Source organism: Leptinotarsa decemlineata, unplaced genomic scaffold (genome assembly GCF_025532065.1).
Source record: "Leptinotarsa decemlineata unplaced genomic scaffold, Ldec_3_MD MMD2_tig00000882_RagTag_RagTag, whole genome shotgun sequence".
NCBI classification, from domain to species: Eukaryota; Metazoa; Arthropoda; class Insecta; order Coleoptera; family Chrysomelidae; genus Leptinotarsa; species Leptinotarsa decemlineata.
Window position 1 is genome coordinate 16,851,376 of NW_027412556.1, and position 21,710 is coordinate 16,873,085.

Genomic DNA, 21,710 nt, shown 5'->3' on the forward strand with positions numbered 1-21,710 from the left:
ACCCGATGCTGTGAACTGCGAAATAATCCTACCGACTGCGCCAGTTAAGTAACTTTGAAGTCGAAAACCGTTTTTAAAAACAATTTATTTTACTCAAAATTACAATACAAAATTTCTAGAGAACTTCTCACATCGAGATCTGCAAAAAGAATGAGAAAAAGTTATGATAATAATCGTTTCTGGATCCGGGGTGGGAATCTGCAAGCACTGCATTTCCTTGGATAGTCTGCAAAATCTTTTCACATAACTTGCATGTCTTTAGAGCCAAAGTGAATGACAATGCGTTGTTTTTTTCAGATTTGCAGAAGATTTGTCGGAAATAAAACAAGATGATAGTTTCAGTTTACTTCTGCAAGAAGTTATGTTGAAAACTTTGGACCCTTACAAATGTGTAGTCATCCTAAAAGATCAGATACACTCACAAATTTTCAGTGAAATGTGGTTTAGAACATTCAGAATGGCTATTTCATTTATCGTGGTAAGATTTCAGTGTTACTGAAGTACAGCTCAGAAAATAATAACAATTTGAATTACAGACAAAATTTGGAAACGAAAATATTATACGGAATATGAGAATTATTGTTATACTAGCGTTTGCATTCAGAAAAATAACATGAATTTGTTAATCATTTCAAACCTTTTCATAAATGAAAAAAAAGTGTTTTCTATATTGTCCCCATCTGTAGTCATATATGAGATTTTGGTGAAATTTTACTTTTAAGGGGATTGAAAGAACTTTTGGAATCGATACATCGATTTTGAATGTAGTTGAATATAGATGAGACCACTATCTGGTATTTCTCATATTATACAAATTATAGAAAGTTGCAAAGATATGTTTATCAATTTATTCATAAGAAAAAATATGGCTTAAACTTTTCGAAATTTTCATAGTTCTGTGACAATTGGACGAAATATTAAAATTTACCATTTTTTTTTACCTAATGAAAAATATGTTCAAATGTTTTGAAGAAATTCCTCAGGGTAGCAATATCATTCTCAAATAGTTTTTTTTAGGTTTTCATATCCACATTTTGACATTTGCTGAAATAAACAAAAAAAATGTATCAAATTCGAAATTTTTAATCATATCTTCTGTGACAATTGGACGAAATATTAAAATTTACCATTTTTTTTTACCTAATGAAAAATATGTTCAAATGTTTTGAAGAAATTCCTCAGGGTAGCAATATCATTCTCAAATAGTTTTTTTAGGTTTTCATATCCACATTTTGACATTTGCTGAAATAAACAAAAAAAAATGTATCAAATTCGAAATTTTTAATCATATCTTCATCATACTTTATGTATTAGATATGTGAACTTAGTTTTGCTCAAATTGTGATTCTGTGTATTTGTGTTTTTGAATTGTTTCTTTTCTTTTATTCTTTGAAGTGCTATATATACCGGATTTTTTAACAAGCTTTGTCGACAAGATTGTATTTTCTTGGACAATAAAGTGTATGTCTATCTATCTATCTATCTAACTAATGAGTCAAATCAAATGCTATACCTTCAATAAAACAAGTAAGGAAATTTAGTAACATTCAGCGTGTCGATTTTTTATTTTGTTTCATTCGACAAATAACGGAAATTATCAGAGAGACAAATACAGAAGTCAATTTTATTCATTTATTTATAAAACAACAACAATAAAAATCAATTGGCGCTCCGGGGCGACTTCATTGATTCCAGTGGCGCATGTGCTTTTTCAGCTGCAGGAAAACCCGTAAAAACCTGCAGCCCACATCAACTGAAAATCTTGATCTGCCAATATCCTTTCTCTCATAAAACAAATTGTAGGGTGTTTCCAGAGGCTCCAATAAATCCAATACACCGCCAGAACACTTCGTGACACGACTATCGTCAAAATTAAACCAGTCCGTTTCGTCTTTGACCAAGGCGTAATAATGACCAAATTCAACGCCAAAACCACAGTGAACAATGACTGCATGAATATTATAATAGTGGTCTGCTAGATTGAAGAGTTCATCTATTTCAAACCTTCGAAAAAGTTTGGTGCTTCCGTCAGAGGTTGAGTCTTGTTTGAAGATCATCAGTGTTATTATTAGATTGGCTGGTGCCAAAGCTATACTTGTTTTCTTATAACAGTCAATTAGTTTGGCGCTTGTTTTGCAATACAATCTATCATCACCTGTAAAAATTCCATTTTGAGATGATTTAACAATAAGTTTCACACGGACTGGTTATTAAACGCTAGATGAAGTTCCAGAAATTCATATACCTACGTTTTTGCTACCTCTTGAACATCATTTACTACAAAGTAAATAAGTGAGGATTTTTCCAGCAAAAGATTTACAAACACAAGACGAGATAGACTGTATTCAATCCAGAGCAGTCAGAAGTATTGATTCTGCTATTGTTTTGCCCACAAAGAGAAGAAGAAGAACCCCAAAAATTCAGAACAATCCTCTTGTTGTCCTAACGAATATCTAGTGGACTTCAAAGACTCCAGGAAATCGGTTGAAGAGAAAGATGATACATTCTTACGAAACTGCAGCTGCATGAACAGGTGTTTGAGTTTGGTGAATAATTAGGAAACATTCTCGTTCTCGTTCATCATTAAAACCTCATTCTTCAAATTTTTCGTCATGAACAACACTTTTAAAATGCTATTCATGTAGCAAGTGTTTCCTAAATTATCCAATCCAATTTTCTTCCCAAAATTTTCGATTCGTAAGGAAGAACATGTTTCACATGATCTGCACAAGATATACATATACAGAATAACAAAATAGTCACCTCCTATTTTTCTATAGAACTAATTTGTGAAGGGTACCTGTTACGTAAATAATATATTTCTCATATATGTTGATGTATTATTTGATATACTCTTGAGATATTTCCATCTGAATCTTGAAGAACAACTGAAAAGTCAATGTATTTTTTTCTGTTTTTGAGTTTGTTTCTAGATAAACGTAGACGAATCTGAAGATCTATATTCTCCAAGTTTCGAAATTCAAAGTAACTTACTTTTGTCTAAAACTGAAGGTTGTCAGCTATACATAATTCTGATTTCAAATGGAGTTCAAGTTACCAGACTCTTGCAATTTGGAGACAGGTGAGAATCTCAATATAACAATTTAGAAATTACTCACTATATTTTCTACTACCAATACTTCTAATGCTTTCAATGATCATCTATTTTGAAAAGTGTATTGCGCCTCTAGAACGGAGTCGGATAATATTATATATGAAAAATGTATAATATTCCTCCAATCACTTATTCCGAATCCATAAATGAATGAACTTCGATTTTCTGCCCCTATTTTCATGGGGTAGAAAATAGTTGAATATCATACCTAACCCAATGATTCACAAAACCCATATCAAAAATTATACTATTACACCCCCGGGTTCGTTGATGAGTGAATAAAATTCATTCAGTTTCATTCACTCACTCAAAAATACCACCCAAAACACTTCAATATTCCTTTTGTTTCTTATTGCTTGATGGGACTATCTTGTATTGCACTAGACCGAATTGTTAGAGCTGAGTCCAGTTTTGTTGCTATGATGTTGATACTGTCTAATTGAAACAGGTATACTTTGCACTAAGGAATCCATTGCTCATTCAATTCGTTTTTCTGTTTGACTCTTCATTTTGAATTTTTATTCTCATAATGGTTTCAATGTGATATTGGTTTTTTCCAAATATCATTACTTTAGACTTACTTTGAGTGCGTTGATTTTTAACTTATGCGCATGTGATACTTCTACTAATCGATTTATATCTTCAGATATACATTTTGAGCCTCGAACCAGTCTTCTGGAGCAAATGAGTGATACAGTTGTGTATCATCAGCGTAAAAGTGGACTTTAGAAGTTGTAATGATTGAAATAAAATTACTTGTGTATATACTAAATAGTATGGCGCCAAGTATAGACCTTTGTGAAACCCCACAAGTGACCTTTTCTCTTGATAACTGACCCACAGCAGTCTCCACATAATGACTCCTGTCCTGTAGATAATTGCACATAAGACTAATAGCACTGTGCGAAAAACATATAAAGTGTAAAATACAGACTGAAATTTCGTGTTTGATCGTGTCAAATGCTTTTGAATAATCTAAGAGAATAAGAACAGTTGTTTTTCCTGCATCTGTCTCTCTAATAATATCATCAACAATATTAAGTAAGGCTGTAGCACAACTGTGTCCCGGTCTGAACCCCGATTGTTCAGAAGGCAATATAGTATATTTTTCAAGATGATGTCTTATTTGAAAGTTCATAATTTTTTCAATTACCTTCGACATACATGGTAGTATACTAACCGGGCGGAGGTCACTGTAACTCAATACATCACTTTTCTTAGGCAATGCAATTATCCGTGACATTTTCCAGATATCAGCAAAAATACCTTCCAGCAAACAAGAATTGACAATATTTGTTAATACTGGTAGAATTGTTGGGCAGCAAAGTAATGTCATTTCTAAGATTATTGAGTCAAGACCAGTAGCTAGTGATTTCTCTTCTAGCAAGCATTTATGAATTTCTTCAACAGTAACTGTCGAAAAATGAAAGAGTTCCCCAAAATTACATTTTTTGTTTTGAATATACTTATTGAGCAAAATTTGTTCAGGTTCAGACTTATCCGATGATGACTGTATAAAGTGCTGATTTATTCTATTAGAGTTGTTAAGATATTGTGGTATAGATATAGTTGTTTTGCTGTGTATATTCAAATTTTGTAATCTTTTTCTTAGAATCTCACTACCATTTTTGTTTCTTGTACTGAATTCTATATAGCATTTCTTTTCGTTACGGACAGCTATATTTACACGATTTCTGAGTTGTTTATAATAGTTCCAGTGACATTCGTCCTGCAATTTTTTGTATTTACGGTTAGCTTTTTCCCTCAGTTCAATCATTTTTTTGATAACATCTGTAATCCAAGGAGGTTTTTGGTATTTGAAGGAAATTGTTTTCAAGGGTGACAATATGTCAAATATGTTCAATATCAGGTCGTTTACATCTTGTATAAATTTTTTCAAGTCTTAAGATTTCTAAATGTAATTAATTTTCCACTGTGTTCTGATTTTTTGCCATCTAATCTACAGAGAATGAGGTAATGATCTGGAATATTCGAAGCATCCCGTATATCCCAAGAAACACTAGATAGGTATATTCTTTGGAATCAAAATAATGTCAAGAAGGTTATTGGATGTCTTTGATATTCTAGTTGGGGATTCAATGACCTGTTTTGAATTGAAAGACAACAATATCTAATAATGAGGCAGTTATCTGACTATTCAAATCTAAACAATTTATATTGATATCACCCCCACAAATGAATGTATCACAAGATATCGTTAGTTCTGACAACAAATCCTCTAGTCCATTAAAAAAATCAATCGTGTTGCATTTCAGTGCTCGATAAAGTGACCCAACCTTGTAAATTTGCTTGTTAAATTTAAATTGAACCCAAATTTGTTCCAGATAGTCACAAGATTGATATTCCAAAATTTCAAATTTGAAGATATTTCAAAATTTTAAATTTGAAGATATTTTTAAGATACATACCAACGCCCCCACCTCTGTCTTTACGAATGAATGTATATCCCTTAATATTCAGCATATTGGTCAAAATGTTATCTGACAGTCACGTTTCTGACACTCCAATAATATCGAATTTCTCTTTTAATAAAAAGGATTTTAATTCTGCAAAATGGCCAATCAAGGACCTAGTATTGAGAAATGCAACAGATATTTCCCTCATATTTCCACCTGCAATATTTCTATATTACAATATCGAAAAAAAAAAATTAAATGAGAAAAAAAAAATATAAATATATGTATTTGCAAAATTTCTTTCCAGAGATTTCAGCCTCGAAGATGAGCCCTGAACTGGTCGACCTACAATAATCCAAGGTGTGGATTTGAGGAATCTGGTGGAGACTCACCCATCATAAGCGGTGTGTGAGAAGAACTGGACGTCAGCTCTCATGTGGTTTTTGGTGTTTTAAAACGTATTGGAAAGGTCAAAAGGCTCGAAAAGTGGGTTCCCCACGATCTCTGTATCTGTAGAGTAGTGAGGGTGAGAGTAAGCCTACGCACTTAGGCCACATGTGACCCATTGTCATCCTCCCGAGGAGTTGCCCTCCTAGGCCATCGTCCATCCTGTCTTTTCCAGGAAGGTGGACAGGTCGCTGGGAGATATCTCCTTTATATCGGTAGGTGTAGGCCAAGACTCGCCGAATACATACTCTCTTATTCACGATAACTCCGGGCACTCGCACAGGTCATGCCTGATAGTCTCATCATCCTGTTCACACATCCTGCATAGAGGTGTGTCCACTAGCCCCATATTATGGAGGTGTTTCCTTAGTTGACAGTGGCCAGTCAGAAATTGTACTGTAGGGCGTAGATTTTTCCTGGTCATCGCCAGATATTTCTTCGGCGCTAGCTTCCCAGGGTCGCCCAAGGTGATCCTGGCAACATTACATCCTTTGATTTCATCCCATCTCTTTAAAGATTGAGCATGGGTGTAACATTTGACTAGTTCCGCAATTGTCGAAGTCATCAGGCCGTGGGTGCCATTGGGTCCTGGGTTCCCTACGATTTGAACGATTGACAGAAAGTATCACGCTTTGAGGAGTGTTCGTCTTTGCTTTTGCGCAACCAAAATGATCCTTTTTGGATCGGATCGTCACGTGTGATGAAAAGTGGATCTTCTACGAAAACAGAAGACAATAGTTGGATACCGATGAGCCACCCAGACATTTTCCAAAGCGAAAATTCACCAAAAAAAGACCGTGGTTACTGTGATTCACTATAATTTTCTGCAACCGGGCCAAACCATCACAGTAGAGACCTATTGGGAGGAAATCGACGAAAAGTACTCAAAATTGCATCAGAAATAGCTAGCACTGGTCAACCGAGGAGGTTCGATCCTGCTCTACTGCAACGCCCATCCGCACGTTTCATATATCACCGTCCAAAAATTTAACAAATTGATCGTCAAAGTTCTGCTTCACCCATCATATTCTCCAGACCTCTCGCCAACCAACTACCATCTTTTCAAGCACTTCTCACTGGTAGAAATTTCGCCAATCAGGACCTGCTTAAAACTGCTTTCATGCTGACGGAATTATTCGACTCATACAGGGTGTTTCAAATTCGATCCTCACCATTGGGATTTCGGAAACTATGAGAGATACGAAGATGGTTGAATTCGGGAAAAAATTGCGTATTTACCTTACTAACAATATGCTGTTGAGAAAGTTCTGAAATTCCGAGTATTTCCGAAGATATCCGGAAAAACAGAAATTTCCGAAAATGGTTTTTATTTTTTCTGGCTTTATTTTTCGAAGGATTCGAAAATAAATTGCACTTACACATTGCTACTTTTTCCCTGCCACATAATGATGTTTTTAGATTTGCTATCCGACTATTCGTCTTCTAGCCACCATCATCAACTTAATTTTTTCTTATGAACGCTACATTGGATTATTTCTGTTCTAAATAGAACCAGATTGTACCTTTTCAATGATGTAGCATAAGTTATCATTCTTTTTCGAAAAATTGGAGATAACGAAAAATTGAAGATATTGAAAAAAATTAATTCTTATCATAATAGGCTTTGACTTTGATGTTTCTAAATTTGACTTTCAATTTGTTACACTCAATGACATTTTGTTATTATACAAGTCATTGAATTTTTGGCGAAAAATGGCTTTCACGAATGAAAAAAAAATAGATATACAAATTTATTACAAATACGATAGAAACAGTGTTAGGACATCGAAAATGTATTTAAACTTGTATCCGGAAAGACGACAACCACATGTTCAAGTTACTGGATCAAAGTCTCACCGAGTTTGGTTCATTTGAAAAGCCGAGGAAAAATACGGAGACAGAATGGACCAGGAAACTGAAGAAAATTTGATAAATGGAATATGTATGACGTGAGTGTCCTGTTTAATAAAAATTAATAATTTGTAGATAAAAATAAACCCGGGGAAATCTACACTTCAAATTTCCTCCGAAATGAATATTTGTCATACAAGTGCTTGGAGACATCCCAAAGTAAGCGGTTTAAAATGTTACAAAATATACATATCTCAAAAATTGCATCCAGGTGATCCCGAAAGGCGATTAGAATTTTGTAATTAGCTATTGAGAAGACCTGATTTTCCTGTTCTACTGAAAAATGTAATTTGGACAGATGAAATATTCAGATGGAATATTCCGTATATACTATACCTACTGTACCTACTATAACTGTATAAAAATATATAATACACTGCCTTCACATTTTAAAGAAATCAATACCATGAGTACCTTCAAACGAACTTTGAAGGAATATCTGACTGAAAATCCCCTATATTCACTTGACGAATTTTACAATGTCTGTAAAGTGTAACATATATATTCACTTACTTACTTAATCATTTATTTATATGTGTTTGAAAATTGCAATTTTGTATTTGACGTTGCTGATGTTTCATAGGAAACCTATGGCAATAAATATATTATTATTATTATTTGGAGCATAAACAACCCCAGACAGTTCCGAGAAATTCGACTTCAAGTGAGATTCAGTATGAATGTTTGGGCAAGAATTTACAAAGATAGAATTTTGGGTCCTCATTTATTTGACGGAATTCTTAATTGAAAAACCTATCACCAGTTTTTAATGTCCATTTTCGAAGACTATTTGGATGATCTACCTTTGACTAACTATAACAACATCTGGTTTCAACATGATGATGCTCCACCGCACACTACCAGACGAGTATCTAATTACCTGATTGAAAGGTTTGGTGATAAATGGATAGGGAATTATGAGGTGAGGTGACCAGCAAGGTCTCCAGACTTAAATGTTATGGATACATTCTTATGGAAAACATAGAGTTTATGGTCAGAGGGAATATTAAAATATTGAGGACTTTCAACACAGCACTGTTAGAGAGTTCGGTAGATTGAGGAGGGAAATAAATCGTGCAGTGAATAATATTCAAAGAAGGGCACAGTTGTGTTATCATGAACAAGGCCAGCATTTTTTAGTTAATCATTGTTATTTGTTCAAAGTTCTATTTTCATTGAAAAGGACACAATGTCTAATTTATCTCATACACACTTCATTTATCAAATTTTGATTGTTGACTCTGTCTCTGTATTTTTTCAATGGCTTTTCAAATGAACCAAACTCGGTGAGATTTTGATTCAATAACTTCAACATAGTTTCGATGTGGTGCATCTTTCGGGATACAAGTTCAAATACATTTCCGATGTTCTGACACTTTTTCTATTGTATTTGTAATAAATTTGTATCATATCTTTTTTTTTCTTCTTTCGTGACACCATTTTTCGCCAAAAATTCAATGACGTGTACAATAACAAAATGTTATTGAATGTAACAAATTGAAAGTTAAATTTAGAAACAACCTAGTCAAAGCCTGTTATGATAAGAATTATTATTTTCTTCAATACCTCCAATTTTTCGAAAAAGAATGATAACTTATGATACATCATTGAAAATGTCAAATCTGGTTCTATTCAAAACAGAAAGAATCCAATGTAGCGCCCATGAGAAAACATTAAGTTGATGATGGTGGCCAGAAGAAGAAACGTCGGATAGCAAATCTGAAAGCTCCATAATGTAGCAGAGAAAAGTGGCAATATGGAAGTGCAATTTAATTTCGAATCCTTCGAATAAAAACCATTTTTCGAAATTTCTGTTTATTCCGGATATCTCCGGATATACTCGGAATTTCATAACTTTCTCAACAGCATATTGTTAGTCAGGTAAATGCGCAACTTTTCCCCAATTTAACCATCTTCGTATCTCTCATAGTTTCCGAGATACTAGTGGTGAGGATCGAATTTGAAACACCCTGTATGTTACGTTGATACAGGTGGACTGACTCAAATGGCGCTTATTTACATTGAATTGCATTGAATTGAGTCAGTATTCACTGAGATATTACAGTTTAAAGTAGACTCATAAAAACGAACACAACTTTTGAACCAATATTTGATACGGACTTTATTCTATCAGAGGTTCGGAAATATCTAAATTTAACTCCCTTAATGTAATTTTGGAAGCATTTCCACTGCGCATCAACATCGTGAGCATAGTTATAAATTGATGCCCATTAAAAATTCCCATTATTGAAGTTCCATTAGTTATTGAATCGTTGAAAGTTCTGAGAGAATACTAGTTTCCAAAATCCAAGTATGAATAGTTTCCTTTTCCAAATGGCCAAACTTCAGGGGATAAATGTTCTTAACTGGCTATATTATATAAAACTTTTGTGTTTCAGATATCGTGCGCTAGACACAATGTCTAAGTACATTCTCCTGTTTGATATCAGACTTTTAGATAAGACGCTGTTTTATCTCTGGAAAAGGATAATAAATGTAATTTTCATTAAAGAACATGCTGTTATAGATTCATCTGGAAATGACCTGAGCTGGTTCGAAATCATGACTGTACCTTTCCCTCTTCCAATAAATAATATTCTTATACTTTGGAAAGTCGATATCTGGGCTCATTCGAAATTCAGAAAAGGTAGGTTGGTGATTCAAAAACAGTTTTTTTTACTAGCAGCTTTGAACGAAACAAACAAGTCCCCAAAACTGACAAAGAATAATCGTTCAAATTCACTTGGACTCCGAATGTACTGAAGCACGCAAAGGTTTATTTCACTTTTCAGTTAAAGTCTCACAAATTTATTATTTTATTCTTCGAATAATCAGTTGATTATATTTCATATTATATCTGTCGATTTATGGTGAATGCAGTTCCTTGTATGAAAGATCTGTTAAAATATGTGTTTCCCTTAACCTGCTGTCGCTCCCCTACGGACGACAACTCTCAAAAGTCGAAACTTGTGCGAACTAAAGACTAAGGTTCACTCAGCACGATAGACGTTGAACACAGTTGGTGCCCGAGGGAGCAGATGTCTGACAACCCCAGCAAAACTGTGATAATCCCCTTCACCAGGAGGAGAAAATTGGACGTTCTAAGGCTACTTTCCCTCAATGGTAAAGTCATTTCATTTGGAACAGAGGTGAAAATCTTGGCATTGTCCTTGATAAAAAACTCACCTGGAACGCTCACTTGGAAAAAGTTTTACACAAAGCCAGACTGTCCTTATGAACATGCCGAAGGATTTGTGGTGAATCTTGGTGTTTAGGTTTCAAACGAATCCATTGGATTTATGTGATGATTATCACACCACTGATCACTCATGGTGCAATTGCCTGGTGGCCGAAGAGTTAACAGAAAACGGCCCAGGCGAAGCTCTCTGGCTTACAGAGACAGGTCACCGGCTTCGAAGATCCAATTAGCCTCTCTCTTCACATTTTTCTGGAGAGAGAGGCTAGGTGAACTGCATATAGACTTGTGCACATTGCCGAATGCATAAATCAATTTGATGCAAGTGCAACAGACTCTTGGTTGACAGATAGTTGTTGGCTCACAGATGGATCAAAAACACCTTCTGGTTCTGCTACAGGTGTTTTCAGTCGCAGACCCAGTACAGAGATATCAACCTGCCTAAGAACCTATGCGACTGTATTTCAAGCGGAAATTCACGCTATCGAATTGTATGTGGAGATATTGGGAGAATCCAGCACAAGTCAATAAAAATATTTTTGGCGTTGGAAGCTCCTGGCTCCTATTGAGCAATTGTTAGCAAATTGCCAAAAAACGACTCTCCTCGTTACGAAGACTCAAGAGATTGTATCTGGTCTGGATTCTTGGCCATACTAGCCTGAAAGGCAATGAGGCTGCTGACTCCCTTGCAAAGGAGGGTGCTGCAAGTAGCTTCATCAGACCAGAACCTGTCATTGGCATCGCTTTAGGCTTTGCCAGGATTGAATCCCTGAATGGCAAGAAGATTTATGGACTTCTGGCAGAATCTTCCAGGATTGGCTACCTCCAAGGCGTTTATTCACCCTTCTAAACTTGATACCAAACAGTTGTTGGACTACAGTAGGAATGAACTACGATGTCTAACAGGCCGTCTTACAGGTTACTGTCATTTGAATCATCATATGCAGAGACTCGGACTGTCGGCAGACAGTGTGTGTCGTCTCTGTTTGGAAAATGATGAAACAGCAGGGCACATACTATGCGGGACCGAATCAGGTTTTTGGAATTCGGCAGAGCCGTACTCTTAGCATCTGTCCTGAAAGACCACTCACAAGCTAATCGACTTCGTTAAGAAATTGGGTTTATTGGGTCGAGTGTAAATAGGTATGAGCCACAATAAACCGTTGCGGGTTGCGGTGGAGGGTCGAATAGACTCACTCACTTTGGACCTAACCTAGCCTAACGTTAGGAAGTGAAAATCGATCGTCCGGCCTTGCGGTTCGAACCACCGGTTCACACGTAGACGGTCGTATATAGTCGAGCAAACCATCTACGTCAACTCACCAGGTTACCGTCCTACCGACGGTAGGTATACCTACTCTATTGAGAAACGCACATTGCCGAGATAAGATGATCTTTAGGAAAGAGAAGTTTTGGCTTTCCACTTCTTCATCTTCATACAAAAAAGTGGAAATCTTCAAAAGAAAAGAAAGAAGTAATCAATTTCACTAAATTGAATCTTCACAGAGATATGTAGATCATGCAAAGATGTGAGTTTCAGACATAACCTGGATGAAAAAGCCGTCTCGAAATACTTACTTTCAAACTCGTATAAACATTGAGTTACACTACTTTCATATGAACACTGAATTATACAACTGGATTATACTCGTCATGGAATTGAATCAGATATCATCCACAGGAATGCTACACAATATAGTAAAATTTCACTTGCATCCTCAATGGTGGACATCCGATGTTTCGACGTTAAACACTTGCCTTATCAGCTCTTCAGTACCAATCTGGATAACATCATAAAATGAAGCACTCAATTCTCTATATAGGTACAAATATGTATAGATCATGCAGAGAAGCAACTTTCAGGCACAAACTGAAAGAAAAACAGCTAGTTTCATATGAACATTGAATTACATGAAAGAAACAATACTTTCCAGACAACTTTTTAATGAACACAGAATTATAGAAAAACCACTTTTCTCTATTCAGTAGCTGTTTCGAAAGGGGTTTTTTTGCAGTTTGTGTCTGAAAGTAACTTCTTTGCATGATCTACACATCTTTGTATAGAGTTAATGTTTTGGAATTGAATAATTCCTTTCTTTATTTAGGAGATTCTCATATGTTTTTTTATAAAGATGGAGAAGCAGAGAGCCAAAATCTTTCTTTCCCAAGAATTATTCTCTCTTAAAAATATACCCCTTTCAATTCAAACAGGATGAATCTACAATGTAAATTTCCTTTAATTGAGTTCATAATGTTTCGAAGATGTGAGTGGAACGCAAACGGAATTTTCAATGATCGAATGTAGATTTTACTCAATAAGTTTTCATCTTAGTAGAAACATCGTACTTTTAAAAATATTCCGATTGATTTCAGGAACTATATCTTCCATATTAGGTATTAAAATATATTGGTTTTAGGAGCTGAGCTTTTTAGAGACAAAACCTCAGATTTACAAAACCAAACATTGAAAGTGATTGTTTTTCCCCATTTACCAGGCGTCACTAGAACAAATGCTTCAGATGGAGTTAGGGCACTGCTAGGTAGAAATGAAAATAATACTACCACCAAATTTCATGGAGTTGAGATTGAGGTGAGTACTATTTACTAAGAATCAGTAAGGTCCAACAAAGTGAAACAGAATTAATGGTAATTTTTTTCTCCGAATATCGTGAATGCAAATTATATGTATTTCAAGAGAGATTTTTAAAACGTTTTTTTGATTGTCAAATGTAGGTATGTTTAACTTTCATGGTATATCAACAACCTTCTGAATTCTTTGAGAGTTTTTTGCAGAGTTAAATTACTTTTGTGTTTTGGCTTGTTAGTGGCTTGCAAGGTTTGTAATTCGAATTTTCTTTATCAATACACCATCAAAGTAGGCTGGATAATTATTTTTAAATTTTATCGACAATTTTGGCACGCAGCGATCAAATACACTGTATAATTTTTCATAAAAGTGAAGACAGGCATCATCTACATTGCGAAATGCATTTAGAAATATCCAATTGAGATTGGGGATCAGCTCATACATGAGCGGAAAGTTAACTTTTTTAAAATTGTTTGCATCTTGGAAACGGATCTAGGGATTTTTCAACGAGGCAGAAGTGATTGCAGAACACCAGGTCTAAAAGTCTGAACATCTCATTGAAAACAAAGTTATTTTGCGATAAGCCGAAAAACTCTGACGTGTTGTTCAAAAAAGTAGTATGCGGGCTACTACGATCTGTTTCTGAATATGACGCATATTCAGGTACGTTGAAGTCCCCAGCCATCAGAATTGCATGGTCATACAGTGGGTCAAACGATTCTACAGCTTCCCATAATGTTTCAATTTCATTATTCGTTGTTTTAGGGGGGATATAAACGCATATCAGATACAGACTGTTTTCGGAGAAAGATAATTTCACAACTACTGTGTCAATAAAGCCAGACACTGGCAAATGATAATTTGACAAATTGACTGGTGATGAGACAATATCTTCGTGTACAGCAATTAGCACACCGCCACCTCTACTAACATTGGTAGCAGTGAAATTTCTGTCTGTCCTATATATTTTAAAATTACCAGGAAAAAGTTCCGAGTTATCGATGGATGAGTCAGGCCAGGTTTCCAGCAACATAAAAACCTCATTCTCATTCATTGAGAATGCATCAAAAACTTGTCTAGCTTTTGTTCGTAGCCCTCTCGTATTTTGATAAGCTGTTTGAAAAAGTCATCGAAAATTGGACCTCCAGGTTAGACTACATCCGAGCCAGCCATGGCGGCCAGAAGTCATATTTAAATCATAATGTCAGAAGATTACCTTTCGAATGAAATAAATTTCATGTCAATTTGAAAATTCACCTTGGTTTTATTCCATTTCAAAGTTCTATACCTCTATAAAAAACAACCATACTAGTCAAGCCCTGTCATTTGATACTCATATTGAGGTAGTTGTGAAAAAATATGTAATCCGCCATTTTGTAGCTGCGGCCATTTGGAATTTACAATGATACAGAACTTATTAAATTCTATTGTCATCAAAACTAAATACTTGTACAAAATACAAGATCAATGAGTCAACAGAAAGAGGTTCAAACTTCAACTACTGAATTTAACCCAAACAAGTATGCCAAGCTGAATAAAACCGTTTAATAATAAAAACTACTGAAAGGTGTCACCATTTGATGGAGTGATTGAAAAGGGTGGTTTTAGTGTATGATTTTGTGTGAATTACTTTGAATATGATGATATCCAAGCGAAGTCGGGGCGACGATGCTATCCGTGCTAAGCCGGGGGGCTTCTATAGAAACCGCTACCTAATCACTTTGTGATATAACTGACCAATACGCTACATATTCTACTATTTTTATAGGTGCACAGAAAAGTACCCTATGGCATACGTTTATCTTCAAATGGTAGATCACTATACCTTCTGCCGGGTCAAATGTCACCAGTAAAAATAAAAATAAGAATCTACCTAAGTGATGACCTCATTCTAAAATGTGTGTGTATTCGTACCGAAAGGATGTATGACTCTTGAGTCCACTAACGGAACTTTGAGATACCAGGAGTTCTCTTATCGAAGAAAACTTTACACGGTAGGCTCCAATGTTGTATTCCTAGCCACTTATGGAATCCTTTATTGACCATGAAGTCACCAAAGAATCCGACTCTGAGTCTAAACAACCCCAACTGTTTTCCCTGTAACAATGGATCAAGAGCAAGAACAAACAAACAAACCTAGGAGGCTGAAAGATATACTTGAACGAGTATTCACCTATACCAGTGGTGAAAAATCCTGCATAGCTGTACTTGATGTATCGTTATGTATAGCTGGCTGACAGGCGCCTTCATATGGGAAAGTTGCTGAGGTCATTAGGTAGATAATTTTGCACCTTGAACATTTGACAACCGCAATATCGACCAATGAACTAAAATCCCATCAGTATGCCATTATGTCTGCTGTAGATGGAATTTCTGAAGATAGTTCACAGGTAATTCAGAGAGGCACATTCCAAGCTGGATGGTTGCAGGTTACCTTAGAGGATCAGGAGGACATCTTCTAGCTGGTAGGTGCAGTTGGTACTCTGCAGCCATGGGGGGTATGGTCCTGAAATGCGTCACAGGTGTAGTTGGTTATCTGAAGGCAAAGGATGATATCTCCCTGAAATGCGACATAGGAGACCCACTTCTCAAGTTACACCATGTGTGTTGCCCACCTGACGAAGGTAGTTACAGACTGACCATAGAATACTAATATTCTATGGACTGACCGCTGATCAAGCTCTCAGTAGATTGGGGAAAAGGTACCACTTTAACCTTGAAGTGGATTAATTTTCACAAGAAAATTCTGGCTTTGGTAGCTGAGCTGCGTCTGCGCCACCGTGGATCACATACACATTATTACAATGTGGCCGAAATTTCCCAAAACGGTGTGCTGAACATGGAAGCTCCTTCAGACTAGCTAATGATGATTCGACGTTTTCAAACCATTTCTTGGAATGCAACCACAAGTACCCGAATCTAAACAATACGGACATTTTGCGCTGTGCAGACAAGGGTCGGAAACTCAATTTTTTGGAATTTTCAGAAATTCATCAACATAAATAATCATTGTGGATGTAACTTACTAATGACCACTGCTTTTTCTTATTTATGCGAACGACTTGATACAATACCTAAATAGTCTTTCGAAGGTACATATAGTTGCATATGCAGACGATACAAATGTTCTGGTCGCTGATCGTAATACATTAGCACTTGCAGAAACAACAGAATCCATATATGAAAAAATAATGGAATGGTCTGATAAAAATTATTTAGCACTAAATATCAGCAAAACAGCATTAGTAAAATTCTCAATGCAGAACACCACCGAAACTTTCGAAATATATGAAGATAGCCCATTAGAGGTGACATCCAACCCAGAAACAAAAATACTAGGTCAAATTCTAGATCATAAGCTCAATTGGAGTCCTCATATAGATTCACTATGTGATAAACTACGAAAGAACTGTTATTCACTGAGATTTATGTCGAATTATTGTGGAAGAGAGGTTCTCCTAAATCTGTATTATGCAACTATTGGCTCTCACTTGCGCTATGGAATCTTGAATTGGGGTATGAGCTCCTCTGCTGAAAGAGTATTTATTTTACAAAAGCGCGCGGTCCGAATAATTGCTAATTTATGATGGCGACACCCATGCAGAAGCTCATTGAAAGAGCTGGAAATACTCACAGTTGCTGGTCTGTATATATATGATATGTGTCTCTACTTTTATAAGAATAGAGAAAAATTTAGCGCAAACCAACAAGACCACCCATACGCAACTAGAGCTAGAGGGTTGCTGATAGCGAATCCTCACCGAACCTCTCTGTATCAGAAGAGTCACCTATACCTTGGACCCAAACTATAATAACAAGCTAGATGTTTCTATTAAAGACTCAATGAATATCTGCATACTCAAAACACAATTGGAAAAATATCTCATTGAAAGAAACTGCTACACCGTTGACGAGTGTTAATAGTTACTCTCGATAAAAAAATTATTAATTACCTTTATATGCCCAGTTTAATATCCGTCATGTTTTGTTGTTTTATATACATAGTCGTTTTTAGTTATACATAGATGTCTTTCTTGTTACTGTATGTGAATGTAAATGTTTATTGTAATGCTTTCATACTGTTCAACAAGTGAAATAAATAGTATTATCATTATTGTTGCTGTATAGGTATATAAGGGTGTACATTTTAAATTATTTCAGTTTATTGTATTCGTTTGGGAATAGCCTTGTAAGACGAAACTGCAGTAACGTTAGTTACAAATTCAAGTGGTATAAAAACGTAGGAAGTTTGAATTCTCATTTTTCATGATGATCTCCTACCACATAGTAACGGCTACATCTATCAATTTACTAATTTATATGTCCTGATATTCATTTATTAATCCATGCACTATTTTATAAGCAGATTCTCCAAGCTGTTTCGAAGACAATGAATTTCAAATGCGATGTGTACGAAGCAGAAAATTCAGATACAGAGCTCTGGGGTAGAAAATTAGATGGAGGCTTATATACTGGGATAATTGGAGAAATGGTTAGTGCAAATGCAGATATAGCTGTTGGAGATTTGTACTATACCTCATATATACTCGACTTAATGGATTTAAGTGTTCCTTATAACACAGAATGTCTCACGTTTCTCACACCGGAATCGCTAACAGATAATTCTTGGAAAACTCTGATACTTCCTTTCTCGTAAGTGAAAAACACATTCATCTTCGCAGGGTATTCCCGAAATATGTATTCAAACTACTACAGAATATTCGCTGTAACAACAGAAGGTATTTCAGTCCAATAATAAATTTTCAAGCAAGTCAACGGTAATGCACCTCTACACGTCGTCGTTTAAATTCTGAACATTTTCTTTAGTTTTATTACTATACATTGAAATAGGATGATTTAAAACACTAAAAAACCCATTTTTGATCAATTTCAATGAAAATTACAATCTGAAATAAAACCTATACAGCTAATAAATACTGCAAAGGATGCAATAAAAATCATCGCGTAAAAACTTAAAAGTAGATAAAACAGGTAAAAAACTACTTGAGTACTCAATATGTATGCAATTTCTATAAAAATAGATATAATAGATCATCAAAAATTCATACTGCCATGAAAATATAATGAATTCAATGACTTAATTCATAAAAATGAAATAAATCAATCTGAAGACTGAAGCAGATTAAAAAATATTTAAAGAAAATCCATATATACTTCTGAAGAAGTTTCGAAACTCAGAGAAATCGATCTCTTTTCCATACAGAATCTAAAACATCAGATCGGCTGTTTAATATTTCACTTCTATAGATACTACTGCACTAATTTATAGGAAAACATATTGAAATTTCAGAAAATGATGTGAGACTTGATATTAAACTTCTTAAAGTATATGAATGATGTGAAATAATAAGAAATAAGAAATGAATCGTTGATTATTAACTGTCATTCCGTGTTCCAAAACATTTTATATTTGTTGTTAAAAATTAAAAAAATGTACTTCTATATGGATATTTACCATAATATGAATCCTAAATGTAGCAATGCAGCAACCTGTCATAAGGAAGAAAGTTGTTTGTTTAACTTCATATACTTTTTTAAATTTGTATTTATCCAGTTGAGTAACTTAATTTGATATATACTTATAACAATTTACTGATTATTATTATTAAATGGTCTGTATTGAAATTATAGAGAGCTATCGAACGTCTTATTGTGCTGAACAAGTCCCCGAAACATTTAGTGAAGTTAAAACACCATGTATCGTCCCCCTAGTCTGCAGCATTTATGCATTATTTTATAAAAAATGAAATTGAGTACTCAAAAACAAATGAAATGTTGACAGGGGCAGACGGTGATGGTACTCTGAGTCTGAAAAACAATGACAAGTAAAAGCTTTTCACAGAAAGCTTACCCTAGATGCCCCAGCACATCAGCAACCGATGAAATATTGAGGAAGTGAAGGAATTTTTTATAAAGAATCGTCGAATAACTATTAGAGAAGTTGCTGAAGCGTGTGGCAGCGAAGTTTGTTTCAAAATTGCTGAATATCAACCAAAAATTCCGTCGCATGATCACCTCTGACAAATTGTTGACTGACTTCAACGGCGATCCAGATTTGCTTAGAAGGGTTATAACTGGCTATGAATCATGGGTATATGGGTATATGGTAATGGGTATATGGTAATGGTTATATATGTATATATATATATATATATATATATAAAACATAATAACGGATAAAACAGAATACCTGTGCTATGTGAGAATATTCAATTTTGAAAGAAGTCTTCAACATCAAAATGACAACTTTTTGACATTGAATAATGTGAAATACTTTTTCAAATTTTTATTATCGTTCATTATGGGGATTTATACTGTGTTAATATTACAGGATGTATTCAGATTTATATTTTTTGTTAGTAAAAATGAATAAATTTTGCTGAGGTTGTCGATGTCTGTCTTTTTGTTGATATTGTTTTCTTTAATTTTGATCTCAGCCATTTCCAGAAATTGCCTTTTATTTGAATCTGGTTCGAAATGGAGAATTTTGGTGTTAGTATAATTGGCTGAATGATCATTATCTAGAACATGTTGTGTGAGTGCACAAGAATTTCGTTTTAAATTTTTACAATTACTTTTATGAAGAGCTATGCGGGTTTTTAAATTGTTTTTTGTTTGACCTATATATATATATATATATATATATATATATATATATATATATATATATATATATATATATATATATATATATATATATATATATCTTATCACAATTGTTGCAGGGAATTTCGTAAACTACATGTGACTTTTCAAATAACGGATCTTATATGGTAGGTTTTATGTATATTGTCATTTGAAATTGTGTTTTGTTGTGATTATATCCGATGGTTATGTCCAGGTAGTTAAGTTTTGAGTTGTTTTCTTCCTCAATGCTGAAAAATAGTTTTTGATTTATTTCGTTAATTTCTTTTGTTATTTGATCTATTCTTATTCCATTGTTTTGTGATATGTACAGTCCATCGTCAACGTATCTGAACCATTCTCCTCTTTCATCATGTGTTTTTATTATTGTTAAGATTTTCTCATCTATGGTTTGCAGGTATACTTCTGTTTAATTACTTGCTAGCGCTTTCGACAACTGGTCGTGCTGTCATCCTCTAGGCACTACTCTATCTGAACGTGTCATTCTGTTGTGTGTCCTTTTATACGGTCCGAACGCCTCAATACAGGTACTTCTGTTCCTTTAGGAGAATTTGCCTGTATTTGGATTACATCAGGAACTATTCTTTGTGTTGAATCTTCTCTAGGTTTATTGTTTCTAGGAGTGTGTATTGATTTGTTTAATATATTGAATGTAAGGTCTTGTTGTTATTAGTCAGTGGGCTATTCTTGAAAACTGGCATTAAACAAATCTAAAGCAAATGAACTTCAAACGTTCAAGCCAGTCTCTATATACCTACACAGTAGGTTGAATGGACTGACGCCTATCAGAAAACAACTACTCCCCTGGCTAATACCACGAAGGGTGTTGGATTATATTCGACAGGCGTCAGTGCAGGAATCTTCACAGAAAATTTTCTGCTTATGCAATTGTCATATGCATCGACTTTAGGTCGATGATGGTCACTATCTTGCACTAATGAGTGGCTAATAAGCCCGAAACCGGTCTGCAAGTGTGCCTGTTCCACAATCGAAGGTCGACTCTTTCAGTTGTATTGCCAATTGCATATGCAGGAAATTTTCTGTGAAGATTCCTGCACTGACGCCTGTCGGATATAATCCAACGTCCTTCGTGGTATTAGCTAGGGGAGTAGTTGTTTTCTGATAGGCGTCAGTCCATTAAACCTACTGTGTAGGTATATAGAGACTGGCTTGAACATTTGAAGTTCATTTGCTTCAGATAGGTCTTGTTGTGTTTTGATTTGTACTTGTTCCTCGATAAGTGATTTTTGACTTAAATTTATGGATGTTTAAGTTTTCCCAAATGTCCATGCGGTTTCTCTTATTGACTTGTTTTATAAGTTTTATGTTCTTTGGCGGTAAGAAGTTATGTTCGTTTTGTGAGGCGTGTGT

General features: G+C 34.9%; 1 protein-coding gene across 1 annotated transcript in view; it reads left to right on the forward strand.

Annotated features, from left to right (window-relative positions):
- Positions 1–304: 304 nt before the first annotated feature.
- LOC111515158 (Ionotropic receptor 68a) overlaps positions 305–21,710 on the forward strand; it is a 33,224-nt gene continuing 11,818 nt past the window's right edge. Inside the window, exons 1-5 of the mRNA XM_074175148.1 lie at positions 305–478; positions 2,934–3,082; positions 10,290–10,537; positions 13,504–13,676; positions 18,040–18,326. Of these exons, the coding sequence (XP_074031249.1) occupies positions 362–478; positions 2,934–3,082; positions 10,290–10,537; positions 13,504–13,676; positions 18,040–18,326 (974 nt within the window). The 5' untranslated portion in view covers positions 305–361. The remainder of the gene's footprint in view (positions 479–2,933; positions 3,083–10,289; positions 10,538–13,503; positions 13,677–18,039; positions 18,327–21,710) is intronic.